Raw genomic sequence first — 19347 nt, 5'->3', positions numbered from 1 at the left:
CAGAATGCCCTTTCTGGAACAGGTAGCCATGGTTTGTCCCAGCAGAGGGCACTATGAGCATGCTGTTCAGTGGGTGACTTAGGCTATAAAAAGAAGAGCCAAGTGTCCTTGACTTTTCTCTCTCGTTTTCATTTAGTCTTTTTGCCGTTCTTCTGACCTTTGTCTTATTCCTACAGTACACTTCCAAGCTGTTGCTCTGTGAGCATATTACTTGAAAAATGCAGCTCCTTTCCCGTGCCTAATTGAATATGAAAGCTGGCAACTGCTTCTGATGCTTTGGTTTCCCCCTTCTGTAGTGCTGAGTCTAGCACGATCCGCTGTCCCTTTCTCAGTTTTTCCTGCATCAGCAGTGGAGCCAGGTTTAGGCTAATAGGGGTTTGGGATGGCAGGCTGATGTTTTCTGATGTTGCATGAATAACTTTGGGCAAGTTGGAAATGTGTTTTTGTAGCTGCTATTCATTGCTTTGGAACCTGCTGTTAGTCGGTGTTTTCTAGCTTCTTCCTGATTTAATCAGCTATATAAGGTAGTCTTAATTGGGTGAGTGGGGATTTATGAATGTGCCTCTGAATAAGTCTCAGGTCTCCGCACCTATGAGACAAGAATGGATTGCCTAGGGTGCTCTACCTTCAAGTAATCAATTAGGAGGGGAAACTGAACCAGGATCAGTCGGACAAATAAATATTTCTGTTTGTTCCAGTGGAAAGGATGCCAAAGAAAAAGCGGAAAACTTCAGATGGGCCTGATTCCCAGAGCCAGGATCAGGGAGAAGAGTCAAGGGAATTGTCAAATGCCATGGTTGTGGATGCATGCATTGTCATATCTGACAGTGATGGAGAGGTGAGTAGTCAAGAACAAACAATGCAAATTCTGACTTGAATTCTATTTGTATACCAGTGCATTTTCTTTCCCCTCCCCCATAAAATTTTATTTTGAAATAAAGTTGGAAATACAGGCAACAAAATGAAAGAACACCACAGAATATTATATCATGATCACTAATTAAGAGGAAATGGAAAAAGGAACTCACTGATTACTGGCCTTGGTATATCAGGCGTGGGCTGCTGGGACAATTAGAGTATAACAGCCTGGGGAGAGGGTCACTAACTACTGGATGAGTTTGGATGTCCAAATATGCATCTGTATTTGATTAGAATGCAGTCAGGTGTTTGATGGGCTTTCACAGGAGATAAGATAAACAAAAACCATGGTGTCAGAACGCCCCGTCCCCCCCAATACAATTGCTTCCTTATTGAGCAACTTCATACATAATCATGGTCCCTCAGATTTAATCAATCTGCTAATTTATTTTTATGGGAGAGTTTATTCTACCTCTCTATCTGGAGTTAGGTAGCTGGACTTTGACACAATAGTCTATTCTGCTTAATGTATTTTTAGGAGAGCTTTGATTTATTTTTCTCTAAGTAATCATATTGTCATACTTGGAAAGAATAGGCATTTGGCATTGGAAATAAACTCTCCACACCCCCAGTTTCCTCTCACTACTGTATTGGCCTGAATATAAGCCGCATCCGCAAATAAGCTGCACCTTTAAAATTATGTGGCTTGGGGGAGACTTGGAAGCCACGGAAGGGATGGGCACCATTGCCCTGTGCTCCCAGGCTGCTCACGGGATGGGGGGGCTACACCACTTTGCCGGTGGCGTAAGGTCACAAATAAAAGCCGCACTTTAACTTTTAATGATCAGAATTTGGAAAAAAAAAGTGTGGCTTATATTCGGGCCAATATGGTATATCCTTTTTTTGGTTTGTATTTTTTTATTTTTTATTATCTCTCTCTCTCTCTCTCTCTCTCACACACACACACGGCTCTTTGCAGTATATTTTAAACACTAAACAAAACACTTTAAACTAAAATAGCTGCATGCTCATAGGGGAAGAAATCTGTGTCTCATGTAATTTGACAGGACAAATCCTAGTTCGTATAGCTCAAAATTGCCACTTTGAATTTTGTGCAGAAAGTAGCTGAAAGCTGACTTGAAACACCTCTGTCAGGAGGGTGAATGTGTTCTGCATCAGCAGCAGTCACCCAGCAGTCCTCAATTCTCTGTGTACAGTTAATTACAGGAGCCTGCTTTGAATCTAAGAATAGCTTGCTGGAGAAGGCCAGTGGCCCATCTAGTCCAGCATCATATTCTCACAGTCTAACCAGATGCCTGTGGAAGCTTAGGAAGGGATGAACAAAGGCCAGTAGATATAAATAGGTAAAAAAAAGGTTGTGGCCAGAGGTGGAGAAAAGCTTCCCCATATACCCTGCTCTCCAAGTACAACATTTTATATTTATTTATTTAGAATATTTTAGATGCCACCCTTTAAGGAAACTTCCAGGGTGGTTTAGAAAAACAGAAGTGCACATGACCCCTAAAAATGTTCCCATGTTATGAGAACTTGCCCTGTAAGCTGCTGAAGGAGGATGGTAGGTGTCTGAGGTGTTGGGGATGACACTCCAAAGTTATTCCAGTTGTGGTATCTATTTGTTTAAAATATGCTGTAGTGATGGCTAAGTGTTGTTCAGCTGAACTTTAAGAAGATTAACAAATGACCCTGTTCAGACAGGAGTCTCATTCTGTCCAGTGTGACATAATTATGTTTAATAGAAACCAAATGCAGTGGCGTAGCGTGGGGGGTGCAGGGGGGGGCTGGCCGCACCGGGCGCAACATCTGGGGGTTAGGGTTAGGGGGCGCAAATCCACGGGTTAGGGGGTGCAAATTACTTGCCTTGCCCCAGGTGCTGACAACCCACGCTACGCCACTGACCAAATGTCAAGCTTGGGGGCATTCCACAGAATTCCCTAATGACAACCTTTTACTATTAAATAAGTGCTGATAGCAGCATTATTCACACAGCTTACTGATTCTAGGGAAGGTCCAAATCCTTGTAAGCTAAAGCCAAGTCCAGCAGAACGACCACCAGAGGAACTCATTTGCCATTGTATAGTTGCAGTTTTTTACGGTACATCCTCACCCAGTACTTTTAAAATTTCAGGATAGCATTTTACACAATACCAAGGGATCTTGACTTCCCTACTGATTATAGATCTTGTGCCTAGTTCCTTTAGTGGCCAGTATTGATAAGCAGATAGTTATTATGTGCAAAGACTAAAAACGAAGCAAAAACCACAAAAACAAAACACAAATACAAAAAATCCCACATAAGCTAAACAGAGGTTGGGGGGGGGGGACCTTTACATCAGATGATATTGAAAGTTACATCTGCATCCTTATTAGAGATCTTCCCTGCTGGGAAAATTCTTTAAAGAAATACATCATACAGCAGTGATTATTCCTTTTTGTTAAACCCCGATCTCGGCAAATATGCTAAGCTAACTTCAGATTTGTGCTGTGTTGCGATCTTCATATTGAAATCTGCAAGGAAAGACAAAACCAATAATGACAAGAGAGTCTACAATGCATGCAAGATCAGGACCTATTGTTGGCCACAATCTTTTATCTCAGTGTGCATATATTTGAAAATAGAGAAACAAAATAACTCTTAAAATGAATCTGTAAAAATAATAGGCACTTTCACTTGACTGTACGTTCAGACCTATAAACAATAAATTCTGGTGGCATAATCTCTCATATTACAGTACAGGATATGCTCAGGGAGGCCATTAAAGAGCCAATTAGGTTCTGTTTAAGTGAAAACAGTTCACAGCCAGTTGAGTAAATGGATTTATTCTGTTTGCTCTGTTTTCAGATCTGAGGCTATAACCCTGCCTTCTCATTTTCTCTCCTACAAAAAATACCTTTCCTGGGAATTGTGAAAAATGTGTCTGACTCCTGAAACATTTCCTCAGATTTGCCAGGCATGCAATACAAAATTCAAGTCCTGAATTCCATTGTTGCATTAAAGTAAAAGGCATGTAATAGTCTGGATAAACGACAGTTTTAGAGAGGAGTAGATTCTCAATTCTTCTGGCAGCTGCTCACATGTAGTTCCCTATGATACACAGATTTATAAGGCAGGCTTGGAAACCAGAAGTTCATTGGGCTCTTTCTTTGGCAACCTCCTGACAGGTATCTTTAGAACAAGCCTCCCATCCTCCTCTTGAACCAGGATGCTTTGTAGCAGTTGCAGCTGGAAAGTCTCCAGCAACTCGCTTTTGATGATCTCTGGCAGGCTGAGTCTCCCTGGTGTTTCTCAGTCATGCTTTGTTGTCAAACTCCTCTGTGCTCTTTTGCAAACTTCTTCTTGCAGTGGGCTTTGCCATAGCATCTGTTAAGGCTAATCTGAAGCAACTTTTCTGCCCAGTGGCCTGTCTAATCAATACTGATTGCCTCATAGGCTCGAGTTGCTTTTGTCTTCAACTTGTGCTATCTGTGCATATGTGATTAGACCCTTTATCAGCCTTTTACTGATATCGACAAAAAATGGTTTCTTTTCTCAGTAGAGTGTATGTAGATTGTGAAGCGATGTTAAGCTGAATTCACTCTAACATATTTGTTATATATTTATCACACCCTCCTTTAGAGAACTCAAGAGTGCTACCCTGTAAAGTAAATTAGACTGAGAGGAAAAGGAAGTTCTGTTTCACGGGCAGAAGTCTCTGTGTTCATGGGATGATTTTGTTGGATACAACCCTTTATACTGACTTTCTTCTGTAGTTTTACATATTTCATTAGGACAACTTGTTGAGCTGAATCTGCACAGCTTTCAAAGTATAAGAAAGAAGATGTGGAAGCTGGCATTGGGGCAGCCTTTTGGTCCATGTAGCTCAGGACTATCTCCTTCAACTTGCAGTGACTCCCTACTCTTTTGCTGTCATCCTTTCAATTGGAGATGATAGGAATTGTACCTCAACCATTCCACATGGCGACTTTCTTTTTATTTTATATATATATACACACCACCTACATTATAGAATATCAAAGCAGCGCAGAGAAAGCCAGAAATAAGTATAAAATACACATAAGAAATAATACAATTAAAATATCAGTATAACTCCAGGATATCAGTATAACTCCAGGAGATGATCAGTGGACAATAATTAAAAATCGCATTCAGAAACTGGGTAAATAAAAAGGTCTGCATAGGAAACAGCAGATTGTTGGAGTCACAAGAGGTCTGGAGGGTGGGAACACAATAACAGGCCTTTTCTATGGTGGCTCCCCATTTGTGGAATGCTCTCCCCAGGGAGTCTTGCCTGGGGCCTTCATCTTTAGGTGCCAGGTGAAAACTGTTTCTCTGTAATCAGTCCTTTGGCTGATTAACATTCTATAGTATTTTAAATGTGTTGATGGGAGAGGGGTTATTGGCTTGTTTCGTTTTATTATGTATTTTGTGCTCTTGTTTTGTATTTTGTATTTTGAACTGGCCTGTGATCTTCAGATGAAGGGTGGTATACAACTGTAATAAACAAACAAACAAACAAACAATAAATCAATAAAATTTATACATTGAACATGGCCTAGATTGAAGCATATGGTCAGCCAGTGCAGCTGCTTCAACAAAGGTGTCATATATTGATGGCAGTTAACTCCAGACAGCAAGCTCACAGCAGCATTTTGCACTAACTGCAACTTCTGAACCAGCCTCAGGGACAGTCCCAATAAAGTGCATTGCAGTAATCAAGTGAGCGGTCTATGTGCCACAGTCGTGAGATTATCCCTGTCCAGGACTGTCAATAGCTGGCATACCAAGCTAAGCTGGTGGAAGGCAGCCCTCACTACTGAAGCCACTTGAGCCTCCAGTGACACATGAATCAGTGAGTACCCCTAGACTACGAACATGCTCCTTTTAAGGGAGTGTCCAGAAAAGGCAAATGACCAGTTTCCGGGATGCCCAAACCACCTACTGGCAGTGCCTTCATCTTGCCAGGATATGATTTCAGTATATTGGCCATGTTCTATCTTCACTGCTTGAAATAGTAGGCTTCTGAATACCAGTTGCCAGGAATCACAGGCAGGGAGATTATAGTTGCACTTAGGCCCTGCTGGTGGGCTTCCCATAGGCATCTGGTTGGCGACTGTAGGAACAGGATACTGGACTAGGTAGGCCTTTGGCCAGAACCATCAGGGCTCTTCTTATCTTACATATTATTTGCAAGCCCAAGCGGAGGACAGGTTTTTGTGACAGAGGAGAGACTATTGAAATCTCTCAGCCAAGTATCTTTGGGTTATATAACAGCTCATTCAGAAGGCCTGAAGCAGGGGAGAGTCTTCAGCTGGTGCAAAAATAATAACTAAAGTTGGTACCTGGCAATGCTTGGAGGGCAGGTTGCTGGTCAGTGTGAGGACAGGTTGCTGGGCTAGATGGTCTGTGCTGGCAAGACTCCTATGCATTAGAAGGAAGTGTACAATTCATAGCTGCAGGGAGAGGGCTTGACTTACTGGTATTTGCCACTTCTGAAAAATGGGCTACATGAAGATTCCAGTGACTAGAATATGAGAGTTTTTTTGGGGAAGTATCATTTTCTCAATGAGAATATATAGTTCTTTGGGTGTTGGGAAGATACAATACTGGAAAGACATTTAAATCCCCTGAAATGTGCAAAACAAGTGAGCAAAATAGTGATAGCCTCAATAGACCCTATGTAAGATTTGCTCTATTGGATAGCTGCAGTCCAGGGAGCTTCTGCAGTGAATCCAATTAATCCTCATGGCCTAAACACACACGCACGGTTTTCAGTGACTCAGATTTTTAAAAGCATACTTATTTAATAAAACCAGAAAATGAAAAACACTATTTAATTAGGCCTTAGATCTGCTCATGGGAAGATTTTGTTTCTAGTGGGAGCAAACCCCTTAATCCAGAAGTACTCTATATCTGTGCTGGCGAGAATGGCCTTGAGATACCTTCATTGAATGCAGAGAAGGAAAGAAATCAACAAAGGCAGTGGGGCTGCTCTAATCTGACCCAGCCTTTTAATAATGCTCATCCGCCTACGAGAATATCAACTACTCAAGGGACCATTCAACCAACTGCCTTTTTAATAAGACCGCTAGTCCAAAAATAATCTTAATCAATTAAGTATCTCCAGCACTGCTACAAGGTCATTCCTAATGCAAAACTTACAAGGAAAACTAATAGTTATGCTTGATTTGATCTCTGTGCTGTATTCCTCTGTTCACAGGAAGAATTCTGGATAGAGTTTCCCTTTCTTTGGGTTAAAAAGCTTTCAGAATATCATCATCTGTGTTGCTTTTTTCAAATAGGGATGTGCAGTTTAATTTATGCTTACAAGCAACTGCAACGTCAGTTTTGTCCAAAGACTGCAGAAAGAGATTTGTTCTTAAAAACTCCATATATTTTCATTCAAAAGGAACTGATTAATTTACCACTGTTTCAAGCTAGATGATTTGAAAACTGTTAATGAATTCTTACAAAACAACCTTATGTGCAGTGACTAGAAAATAAGGACCATTGAAATCATCTTAAATAGCCTACATAACTCAGTTATCTAAAATCTAGATGTGCACAATATTAATACATCCAGTACTGCTGTATAGGACAGAATCTTGGGTAACAATGAAAAAATGAGAAACACACATTGATGATATCTGAAAACAAAATTATCAGGAAAATCTTTGGTCATATCAGGGAAAATGAAACCTGCAGATGAAGGATTAAAGAAGAAATAAGAAGTCTCTATAACAAGCCAAGCATACTGGGGGAGATTAAGGCAAATTTATTTCAGTAGCTCAGGCGCATCCGAGATATGGATAAGCAGAGAGCAGTGACAAAACAACTTTTGTAGTAACACAATGCCTTATTATTATTTATTAAATTTGTAAACTGCCCTTCATCTGAAGATGACAGGGTGGTCCACAACGTAAAAATACAAAATGAGAACACAAAATACACAATAAAAAAACAAACAAACCACTAACTTCTTTCCCACAAACACAGAGAAAAGCCAAAGGCCTGGTTATAGATGTTTTTGCCTGTTGCTTAAAGATATGTAATGAAGGTGCCAGGTGAGCCTCCCCGGGGAGAGCATTCCACTAGTTGGGAGCCACCACAGAAAAGGCCCATTCTCGTGTTGTCACCCTCCCAGACCTTATGAAGCAGTTCATATGGGAAGAGGCAGTCCTTGAGGTACTGTGGTCCTGAGTCATTTAAGCCTTTATAGGTCAAAACAGACACTTTGAATTGGACCCAAAAACTAATGGGCAGCTAGTGCAGTCGGGCCAGGATTGGTATAATATGCTCAGACTGTCTGGTGACCTTACTTCATTTTAACTTTTGCAGGATAGTCCTGAACATTCCAATTTGGGGGCAATATGAGGGTGGGGGTAATGTTTCATCAGGGAGGTAGCTTTGTTGCTGTGTGGGAAGTCAGCCATGCTGCTTCCTTCTCACCACCTACAGTGGTACCTTGGGTTACAAACTCTGCTAACCAGGAAGTGGTTGCTCCAGGTTAAGAACTTTGCCCCAGGATAAGAACGGAACTCGTGCGCCAGCAGCGCAGCGGCAGCAGGAGGCCCTATTAGTGAAAGCACACCTCAGGTTAAGAACCGTTTCAGGTTAAGAATGTACCTTTGGAATGAAATAAGTTCTTAACTCGAGGTTCCACTGTACAGTGGTACCTCTGGATACGAACAGGATCCATTCCGGAACCCCGTTTGTATCCAGAAGCGAATGCAACCCGTGACTGCGTGTCGCCGCTTCCACACATGCGCGTGACGTCATTTTGAGCATCTGTGCATGCGCGAGCAGCGAAACATGGAAATAACGTGTTACTTCCGGGTTGCCGCAGAGTGCAACCCGAAAGCACTCAACCTGAAGCAACTTCAACCTGAGGTATGGCTGTATTTTTCTTAAGACAGGCCTGTATTCCAGTGCAGCAGAAAAGAATAGGATTGGCATACGTTCCTGTCTGGGCAGAAATCACTAAAATGTATGGGAAAATCCGGACGTATGGCGGCCTATATTGGCAGTGCCGTTTTTGCCGACTTGCTCTAAAAACTGCTCAAAAACGCCTTTTTGTGATTTCGGGCAGAACTAAAAAAGCTCAACAACTTTTCTGTCCAGATTTTCACTGTTTGAAATATGGCAACCCTAGAAAAGAGGCCACCAGCAATGACTCATCAGTGAGCTGAAACTGACTTGTTTCACAGAGAGTCTGAAGAAGCCTTTTGTTAATGTCACCTTGACAGAGAGTTGAGCTAAAGTATCAAGGCAAAATCAGAAGTCTGGCTGCCAAGACTAAAAGTGTCAAGGGGTTTCTCTGAACTTTGTCACGAGAAGAATAGGTGTAAGCTTAGAGTCCATACTGGGTAATTGCCTATCCGACCGTAGTTTGTTAAAGAGGACCAGCTTTCCAGTGACAAATATAGGGCACTCACAGGGGCTAGCTCTTCCTTTATACACAACTGCAAAATGACGAAGCTTGTAAAAAGAATATTAAAGTGCAAACAGGCGAAACGAGAGGTGAGAGCACAGCAAGGGGGATAAAACAGGATGGCTGTGTAGCTGTCCAAACCCACCCACACAACATCAAGCAGCAGCAGCAGCAGCAGCTTTGCTCTGTTTTAGGCATGCTGTAAGAACCATCTGGGAGTCTCTGGAATGGTTAACACCTGTCATGTTACTACAGCCAATAACAAAGCAGTCCGTTTGTGAGCGCCTTGATAAAAATGGATCATCAAAAAGAAAGCAAGATGGATTTGTCTGGAGAGAAAACACACACATATCATGGCGAGCTAATGCTGTTTGTTTTTAACACAGCGGTGGTTTTTCTAGCCAGTGCAATTACTATGCCATGATCATGTTAAGATATTTGGTATATTGCCCACCATATCTTCTCTTAAGCAATCAGGAAAATATGGATTGTAAGTGTCTGCTAGGGAGGTAGTTCCCTCCTCCAGATCCATATCCCCTGGATTCCTAAGGGCTCTCCACTTCTATTTCACCAGATCTACCAGAAATGGTAGACCATTTCTCTGGTGCTATTCATTTATTTGGAATATTTACTTTGCCCCTCACCTGGAAAAAAATCATGCAGATGCTCATGGTCGCACATCTGATCATGGCTTGGAGGAAATGCAGAACTGCAGAATTCTAAAGGGGCAGGCTGTTAGATGAAGTAGAGCAGAGGTGGCTACCCTGTGGCCCTCCCATTGTGCTGGCTTGGACTGATGGGAGCTGGACTTCAACAATATCTGGAAGCCCAAAATTTAGATAATAGATAGTTACTCTTGAAGTCTTTTCAGATAATGCAAAGCCAGAATAAATTCCACATGACTATTTACCACCCTGCTTTCTAGTAGAAGTCACCATTGACAGAATTCCCCCGTCAAAGTTAAGATTCTACCACTACTTCGACATGCCTTATTTCTTGACAGTCCTCCCTAGCACTCCTCCTGTCATTCTGCATAGCATACTGCCCCTGTTGATCCTCTCTTTGACTCACTTCTTGCATCAGTTCTGTGTCGTTGCTGCCCTTTTTCTCAAAACACCACACTTTCAACTTTCTCAAGTCTATTCCCTATACTTTGTATCCTTCTTTCAGTTTCCTTGCCTCTGGGCTCCCTTTGTCTTTGTCCTGGGTCCTCAGCCTAGCCAAGTAATGTTTTGATTCCAGCAAAACTGACAGCTTTACTTTCCCTCACAGAAGTTAGACTATAGCTGGCTTAGTGTCCTTGTTACTATACTAGCTCAGCCAACCACAAGCCCAAAACAGTATCCTGCCCCTTAATGTTCTTAACACATTGGGAAATGGAAGAGCAGAAGTCAAAATTTGCCTAAGACAAGCATAATTATATGAACAAGAGAAAAATCAATGTCGTATTAACAAAATTGGTTAGATAATTGCTCCACTTAGAAAACTACTGTATAGCCTAAATAAGTATGTTGCAATGCTGATATGCCCAAAAGGCAACTTGAACTAGCAGAATTTTAAACATTGCTTCCATATGACAGAAAATCATTGTTTCATTCTCTTCCATACTAGTCAGACCTTAGTACGGACTTGGGAGAAAAATCAAGAGCAGAAAAAGGATAAAGCTTTTGAAAATAAGACTTAGTAGAAAAGGCTGGTGGTGGAGTCTGGAGATGACAACCACTTTCTAATAGATGTACATTTTTTCTATAGCTGTTCAAGCAGAAATGCAACTGACAGGAAGTAATGGACTTTTGTTGAAGGAGGGAAGATTTTTAACATCACGTTCAAAACTGAGAAAAGTTAAGAACTCAATAAGAGAGGTTTGGGAATACCTCGTCTGTTGGATGTTTTTCAGTAGAGACAAAAATCAGTTAGGGGCAGTTAAAGTAGAAATGATCATACTTAAGGTAGGCATGGGTCTAAATCAGGGATGGGTAACTAAAACCAACTCATCTGCTATCTATTGAGCCGTGCTCATTTATTGGTCTACTAGAGTCAAGGATCAGTCAACAACAATGAAATGACGGATAATTTCCCTGTATATATCCCAGGTAAGTAGGTACGTTTTAGGTGTGTCCAATTGACATGCAATTGCCAACTCATGGGTCGTCTTGGGGTAGAGCAGAATGGAATGGAAGGTGTGGCAGAGGTTGGGAGCAGAATTCCTGTGCGAAATGGTCACTGCCTGTTTATAAATTGCTGCTTAGGTGGTGGGTCAAAGCAAAGAAGTATGCAACTTACAGATTATATGTTGTTGTTATTCCATCACCCAAATAGGTTACATATTCATTTTCTGCTCCAAAATTATCTGATTCTAGGAAAACATATCTTTATTTTTCTTTCTAGTTCTATGTCATAAAAATATATTTCCTCTTAGATAGAAGCAAGGCCCTTGGGCTGCCTGTCCTCTTTAACGCATTAAGCTAAACATGGAAAGCAAACATACCTCCAGGCGCTCTCTTAATCCTTTTAGCAGGTAGACTCTGAGTGGTCTGCAAGCAAATTTTTTAAAGGGATCAGATGTGCACTAGGTGTACATCCAGTCGTTGCATTACATACTTACGGAATTCCAAGTTGCAGGATCAGCAGTCACTACCTGTTCAGTCTGCATGGATTTTCAAATCTTCTTGGTTTTTCAGAGAATCCTTTACCTACTTCCAAACAGGGGTCAATCAAATATGCAGAAATAGCAAGTAATACAGTCCTTCCTTGACGGTTGCAGATTAGGACTGCGGGTGGAAGGGGGGGCATATGTTTAGATAAGCCCCTATGTAACTGCCTGGATCACTGCAGTGCTCTCTATATGGGACTGGTTTTAGAAATGGCCTGGGAAGCCAGAACTGTTTCAGAACACACCTGCCAGGATGTGGTAGCAGCAAGGCAGTTGGGACTTATTACACTGATTCTATACCAACTATATGTGTTGCCAGTTTTTCTGGGCTCCGTTTTAAGAGCTGGTATTGATCTTGTTCTAGGTAAGTGGTTCCCAATTGGTGGTCTGCATAACCCACTCAGGGGGTCCATGGCACATATCCGTCAACTGTCTGGGACATCCTGTTTTGGAAAGCCATGCTCTTGTTTGAGAGCATGGAACGCCAAAACATGCAGGACATGTGACTCATGTGGCCGTGCAGCCCAGAAGACGGGCTTCCCAGTTTTGCACTGGGACATGTTGGAGGGTATAGTGGCACCATTCACATAACAAAAACTACCACAGATATAACACTTTCCAAGGTAGGGGTTCCATGGCTTGGCTTTTGAAAAACTGGGTTCTGCAGTACTTAGCTAGTTGGGAACCACTGTTTAGGCCATTTAAGTATTGAAGGTGCAATACTGCTTCTACCAATATTAGTTTGCCTGAGCTCAGTATCAGGGGCTATTCTCTCCCTTCATTAGCAAAATCTGAGTGGCAGATACCAGAGATGGAGGCTTTTTGGTGGTAACAGAGCATCTGAGGAATTCCTTCCCTGAAGAGCTCTGAAAAGCCCCTTCTACTGGATTTTATGCTGATGTGTTTTTACCTCTCCCGTTGTCCCCCCCTTGTTTTTAACTGTTACGACTTTTCTAAGCTGCTTTGGAAGAAATATTTTAAAGAGTAGAATATAAACAATCAAACAAATAAAATAAAGCAGCAGAAGAAAGTAGTCCCAAAGGCAAGCTTTCTGCGGTTTTATTCAGGTCAAAGCCAATGAATGGCTGGGGAAATATTTCTAGAAACTATAGGAAGAGGAGAGCCAATGGGGGACTAGAGCTTGTGAGTGTGCAGCCTACAAGCAGGTGAAAGCAGGGTGGTGTCACCAGGTCTGGTCGGAGAGATTAAGCAGCTCAGCTCAGAGGACAAGGGATGCCGGGTTGAAGACTCTTGGAGTGTAAACTGTGTTGGGAGAAGAACCTGTTTTTCAGAGTGAATGAACCATATTTTGAATTTGTATATGACAGGGAATAAGGCCTTTTTAAAAGGCATTAGTATTAAAGCTGGGAGGTACTGTGAGAAATAAATGGAAGTGCTATCTCTTAAGTGAGTGGAAGGGGAGTGGTGAATAACTACTTCTGTACTAAATGGCTTGCTTGTTTGATTATTTTAAAAGCAGTGAAAGAAAATGCGTATTGGGACTTGGAGAATCATATAATACTATGCCTTGCACTTAGTTTGTGAGGCATGCTCCTGGGATGAAATTTTTTAAAAGCTCAAGACAAAGGGTAGCACAGAACAGCAGTGAATTCAGTTCTGAGTAACAGCACAGAGAGGAAGGGACTGGTGTTGGGTTTGCTTGTGTTTAACGTCTAAATTAATTATCAAAATCTACGCACTAATGAAATCCATAGATGAGATTAAATAGTGAGAAGCTGCAAGCACACACCATAGCAGGATCACATTCCAAAGGGGCCAGGAGGACTTAGAAAACATGAACAGAACACCACAAAATTAAGCACAATCTGCAAAAATATAGCTTATAGATGTGACCAATGCATTATGCACCAGCAATACGTTAAGCACCATTCCCTTCTCTTTGAATATTTCTGACCATAGGATCTCACCCAGTAGTTCAAGCTTTTTGAAATCAGCCTTCTTAAATTCCAGAGTGCATGTCTGACTACACTCAGCTTTTCCTTGTCTCTGTGTAATGAAACCCAAGAGAACAGGATCACTTTCTCAGTACTGGATGTTTGGTAATCTGATCTAGGAAGGTATCATCCAAGCCTTCAGTCTGGCTTCGCAGGCTATAGCAGACACCCACAGTGTACACGAAAGCTCATACCAAGAACAAACTTAGTTGGTCTCTAAGGTGCTGCTGGACAATATATTTCTACCTACAGTCACCAAGTGTATCTTTTTTAAAAATATATATATATATTAAAGTTTTCTTGGTTTACAAAGGTATGCGCAATGTCTCTTTTTTCAAGTTACATTTTCCATAGGTCAGTTTCATTTGTTGAGACATTAGGGTTACATGAGGAAGAAAAAGGGGGGAAGAGGCGGAGGGGGCCGTGGGGGTGGGGGGGTGATATTTCTATTTTGCTTAATGTATGTGTGGGTTTTTGTGTCAGCATCGTTTGTGCAGGTTCTCTTTGCTATTTGCTTGTGTTCCTTTGGTGGTGAGAGAAATTGGGGTTGGCCTAGGGTGCTGTTACTTGTTTGTGATTGGCTGTGGTAAACTTTGTTTTCATGTGAGTGGGGTGTGTGTGTGTTTTTGAATCAGGTTAGCCATATTGATTCATATGCTGTTGGTGGATTCTTGTTGTTATCTTGTTCAGCTGATAAAGGGGAGCCATACCTTCTTATAGGTGAAGAACATCTTATAGGACACTTATGAAAGCCCATGAGATGGCTATGAAAGCTGCTAAGAAATCTTACTTTGCAGCTTCCATTGCATCCGCTAGCTCTCGCCCGACACAACTTTTTAGAATAATTAGGTCAATAACGTCTTTAGGAGGACAACCAAATTTAAGCACTAATTTGACCCACAGCTGTGAGGCATTCACGAGCTTTTTTGCGGAGAAAGTCCTGTTGCTCCGCCGTGGCCTCCCTGCCAATTTAGATACAATGACTGAACTGGAGGCCCCTCGACTGACTTCAGGTCCAGTGTTGGACCATTTCGATCGGATACTCCCTACTGATGTGGATAGATTCCTCCAAGTTGGTAGGCCCACCGCCTGCCTCCTTGATCCGTGCCCGTCTTGGCTGATGAGGGAGTGTCCAGATGTTGCGCGGACCCCCCTGGTTGAAATTATCAATTTGCCCCTTGACACTGGGACATTCCCAGGGGAACTGAAGGAAGCAGTGGTGTGTCCACTCTTAAAGAAAACTTCATTAGATCCCTTAGACCTATCCAATTACCGCCCAGTTTCAAATCTTCCATACCTGGGTAAGGTAATTGAGAGAGCAGTTGCTGAACAGCTTGGTAGGTTTCTGGAGGAAACATCGGCATTAGATCCATTTCAGTCCGGTTTCCGTCCTGGTTTTGGGACGGAGACGGCTCTGGTTGCCCTAACAGATGATCTCCATAGACAACTGGATTGAGGCGGGTCAGGACTGCTGATCCTTTTAGATTTGTCAGCAGCCGTTGACATGGTCGATCATGATCTTCTGGACCACCGCCTTGCAGACGTGGGGATACCGGGCATAGCCCATAACTGGTTGTGCTCTTTTATCTCTGGTCGGGGACAGAGGGTGGCACTAGGGAGGGAAATGTCGTTGCGCTACTCCTTGGTGTGTGGAGTGCCGCAGGGCGCAATTCTCTCCCCGATGCTTTTTAACATCTTTATGCGCCCCCTTGCCCAGATTATCCGGAGCTTTGGGCTGGGCTGCCACCAATATGCTGATGACACTCAGCTCTATCTGCTGATGGATGGCCACACCGACTCGGCCCCGAACACACTGACCAGATGCTTGGAAGCTGTGGCTGGATGGTTTCATGGGAGCTGATTGAAACTAAATCCTTCGAAGACAGAGGTCCTATGGCTGGGTTGGGATGGCATGGGGATGAGGGACCAACTCCCTTCTCTTGCGGGGGCCCAATTAGTGCCATTGCCTTCCGTTAAGAGTTTGGGTGTAATCCTTGACGCCTCCCTTTCCATGGAGGCGCAAGTTACAGCAACAGCCTAGGCAACATTTTTCCACCTTCGCCGCATCAAGCAGTTGGTCCCTTACCTTTCCCACCCCGGCCTGGCCACAGTGATCCATGCAACGGTCATCTCCAGGCTTGACTACTGTAATTCGCTCTACGCAGGGCTGCCTTGAAGCTGTCCCAGAAACTCCAGCGGGTGCAGAATGCTGCAGCAAGACGCCTCACAGTGTCCCTGCCATGGGAGCATATTCACCCAGTGCTTTTCAAGCTGCACTGGCTCCCGGTGGAGTACAGGGTCAGATTTAAGGCGCTGCTTTTGACCTTTAAAGCCCTTCCCGGCCTAGGACCCTCGTACCTACGGGACCGCCTCTCCTGGTATGCCCCACGGAGAGCCTCAAAGTCCATAAATAACAACACCCTAGTGGTCCCAGGCCCTAAGGAAGTTCGATTGGCTTCAACCAGAGCCAGGGCCTTTTCAACTCTGGCTCCGGCCTGGTGGAACGCTCTGCCTCATGAGACCAGGGCCCTGCAGGATCTGATTTCTTTCCGCAGGGCCTGTAAGACAGAGTTGTTCCGCCTGGCCTTTGGCTTGGAGCCAATTTGATTCCCTCCCTCCCTCTCTTTCTTTTTTCTTTTCCTTCTCCTCCTGCGATGAGGCTACATTTTAATATTTTAATGTTCCATTATTTTAATGTATTTTATTTTTGTTTTTAAGTTGTAATCATTCATCTTGTTTTTATTATTGCTTGTAAGCCGCTCTGAGCCCGGCCTTGGCTGGGGAGGGCGGGGTATAAATAAAAAATTATTATTATTATTATTATTATTATTATTATTATTATTATTATTATTATTATTATCCCTGGGTCAGTTTCAATTTACTGGTTAATTTTTCTAGTAAGGCTGTTTCCCATACTATTTGGTACCATTATCCATTCTTACTCCTGACAGGTCTCTCCAGTGTCTGGCTATTATGTTTCTGGGGTAGGGCCAGTTCTGGGGTAATTTCCAATACTTGCTTAGTTATTTTATATATTTCTCGTATGGCTGTTGTCCAGAATAGTTTGATTTTGGGGCATTCCCACCACATGTGGAGGTATGTGCCTATGGAGGTGACCCTCTCCAGCATTTTGGTGAGGTTCCTGAGTATATTAGCGCTAGTTTCCTTGGTGTTACGTACCACCTTAAGGTGAGTTTCAGAGTGAGTTCTTTTCTTTTTGTTGATATGGATTTAAAGGGGGGGTTTAGACCACATTCTGGTCCACTGAGTGGGGTTAATCTCATAGCCTATTTCGTCTTCCCATTGTTTTTTTATTACGTCTAGCGTGTTCGTGGGATTTTGGAGTAGTATTTTGTATGTTGCGGATACCATCCCTTTGCCGTGTCCCTTTGTTGTTAGGAACCCACAGTGTATCTGAAGAAGTGTGCATGTACACAAAGAACAACTTAGTTGGTCTCTAAGGTGCTACTGGACATTTTATTTTATTTTTTATATTTCTACCCACAGTCAAGTCACTGTTGTTTCCCTCACCTACAATTTTTACTCATATACTCTCAGTCTGCATTCTATCATTCAAGTCATGGATCTCTTGATAAGTGTACACATTCTTTACATATAATTTTGCTACCTCTCCTTTCTTGTATGGGCTATTCCTTTTGAATAGGGTATACCTCTCAGTTTCTGCATTCCAGTCATAATAATAATAATAATAATAATTTATTATTTATACCCCGCCCATCTGGCTGGGCCTCCCCAGCCACTCTGGGCGGCTTCGATAAAAACCAAAAATACAGTAAAATATCACACGTTAAAAACTTCCCTGAACAGGGCTGCCTTAAGATGTCTCCTGAATGTCAGGTAGTTGTTTATCGCTTTGACATCTGCTGGAAGGGCGTTCCACAGGGTGGGCGCCACTACCGAGAAGGCCCTCTGCCTGGTTCCCTGTAGCTTTGCTTCTCGTAATGAGGGAACCGCCAGAAGGCCCTCGGCGCTGGACCTCAGCGTCCGGGCAGAATGATGGGGGTGGAGACGCTCCTTCAGGTATACTTCAGGTATCCTTCAGTCATGAGTTTCATCCCACCAAATTTCACTAATGCCTAAAAGATCATATTTGCCAACCTGTATTAAGAGTGAAAATTCTTCTTGCTTGTTTCCTGTACTCTGTGCGTTAGTGTAGAGACAAGTGAAACAATGAGTCTTTCCTCTGCACACTGCTGCCTCTGTCACCCTCAGTAGGAAGTCATCTGCTGCCACCACATATCACTTTCTTCTATGGAGATCAGCAGGAATTGTTTTGTTCACTGTACCTTTCACTGCCACCTCAGTGTGTTTTGGGTTTTCCACTTCTATTCTTGCTGCTCTGGCTGAGAATCGGTGTCCAGGGTGAGGGCATGGAAATGATTTTGCCACTCCAGAGACAAAACATGGCTCCTGACAGTCCTGCTTTCTTTGTGTTATGTTCCTTCAGGGGTTTGCCTCCTGTATTGGGTGATCTTGCTCCTCCCTAGGGTTCCCTGCCTGCATCTCTGCTCCAAGATAGTCCACTCTGGTCTAGTGAGAATTTCCTCATCTTGCCTGATAGCTCAGAGTGTGGTTGGCAGGCCTCAAGTTGCTGTACCTTCTCTTCCAGCAAGGTAATCAGCTTGCACTTGCTACATGTGTAGTTTTGCCCGTTCTTAGGCAGGAAGACAAACGTGGCACAGATGTTGCTGGTAATTGCAGCAGCTCCATTACTCTCCAGGTCTCTTGTTTCCCCACACACTGTGAGACAGCTCCAGACTTCCCCCTCAAACTAAACAACCTTGCAAATGCCCCTGTTTACAAGTCCTGGTCATGAGAGCTTCACCTGCTGGATTTCCTCCTGTAGTGCTTGTATTAAAAATACAGCAGTCCTGTCTTGTTGCAGGTGGCACTGTTGCCGTGTTTGAAACTGCCTGTGTTTGAAGCATCTGCTGCGCCAAGATGGTGAGGCCCGTGAGGCCCAGTGCTTTAAGAGGGGGTGGGCAGGGAAGCCACAGAGATGAGTTTTGCCAGATGCCGAGAGGGGAACACGACTGCCTGAGGAGTTCCAGGCAGTTTTCACCCCCCCACCTCCCCACTTTTTCTTGCTTGTATTCTTACTTGCCTTAGGACTGCCTTCTCAGCACTGCCACTGCCTCAACCTTTTCAGACAGATAGCCATGTTAGTCTTTTGCATCAAAAACAACAAAAGAGTCTAGTAGCGCTTTCAAAGACTAACGAAGATATTATGGCATAATCTTTCATAGACCAAGTGGACTGTAGTCCATGAAAGCTTAAGCCATAATAAATGCGTTGGTCTTTAAGGTGCTACAAGACTCTTTGTTGTTTTTCACTGCAACAGATGAATACTATTGCTCCTCTGGAAACTCTTCCCTGACATTATTTATGAAGCTAAACAGCCCAGGCCCCAGAA

At 43.0% G+C, this 19347-nt stretch overlaps 1 protein-coding gene across 2 annotated transcripts in view; it reads left to right on the top strand.

The window, feature by feature from the left end:
* UIMC1 (ubiquitin interaction motif containing 1) overlaps positions 1 to 19347 on the top strand; it is an 85084-nt gene that overhangs the window by 12293 nt on the left and 53444 nt on the right. For both annotated transcript variants that reach the window (XM_081901020.1, XM_081901019.1), the window contains exon 2: positions 699 to 838. In XM_081901020.1, the coding sequence (XP_081757146.1) occupies positions 707 to 838 (132 nt within the window). In that variant the 5' untranslated portion in view covers positions 699 to 706. The remainder of the gene's footprint in view (positions 1 to 698; positions 839 to 19347) is intronic.

The sequence above is a fragment of the Podarcis melisellensis genome (assembly GCF_964234715.1).
Source record: "Podarcis melisellensis genome assembly, chromosome: 2".
In the NCBI taxonomy this organism is placed as follows: Eukaryota; Metazoa; Chordata; class Lepidosauria; order Squamata; family Lacertidae; genus Podarcis; species Podarcis melisellensis.
The sequence above is the reverse complement of the archived record's forward strand: the minus strand, read 5'-3'. Positions and strand labels throughout refer to the sequence as shown.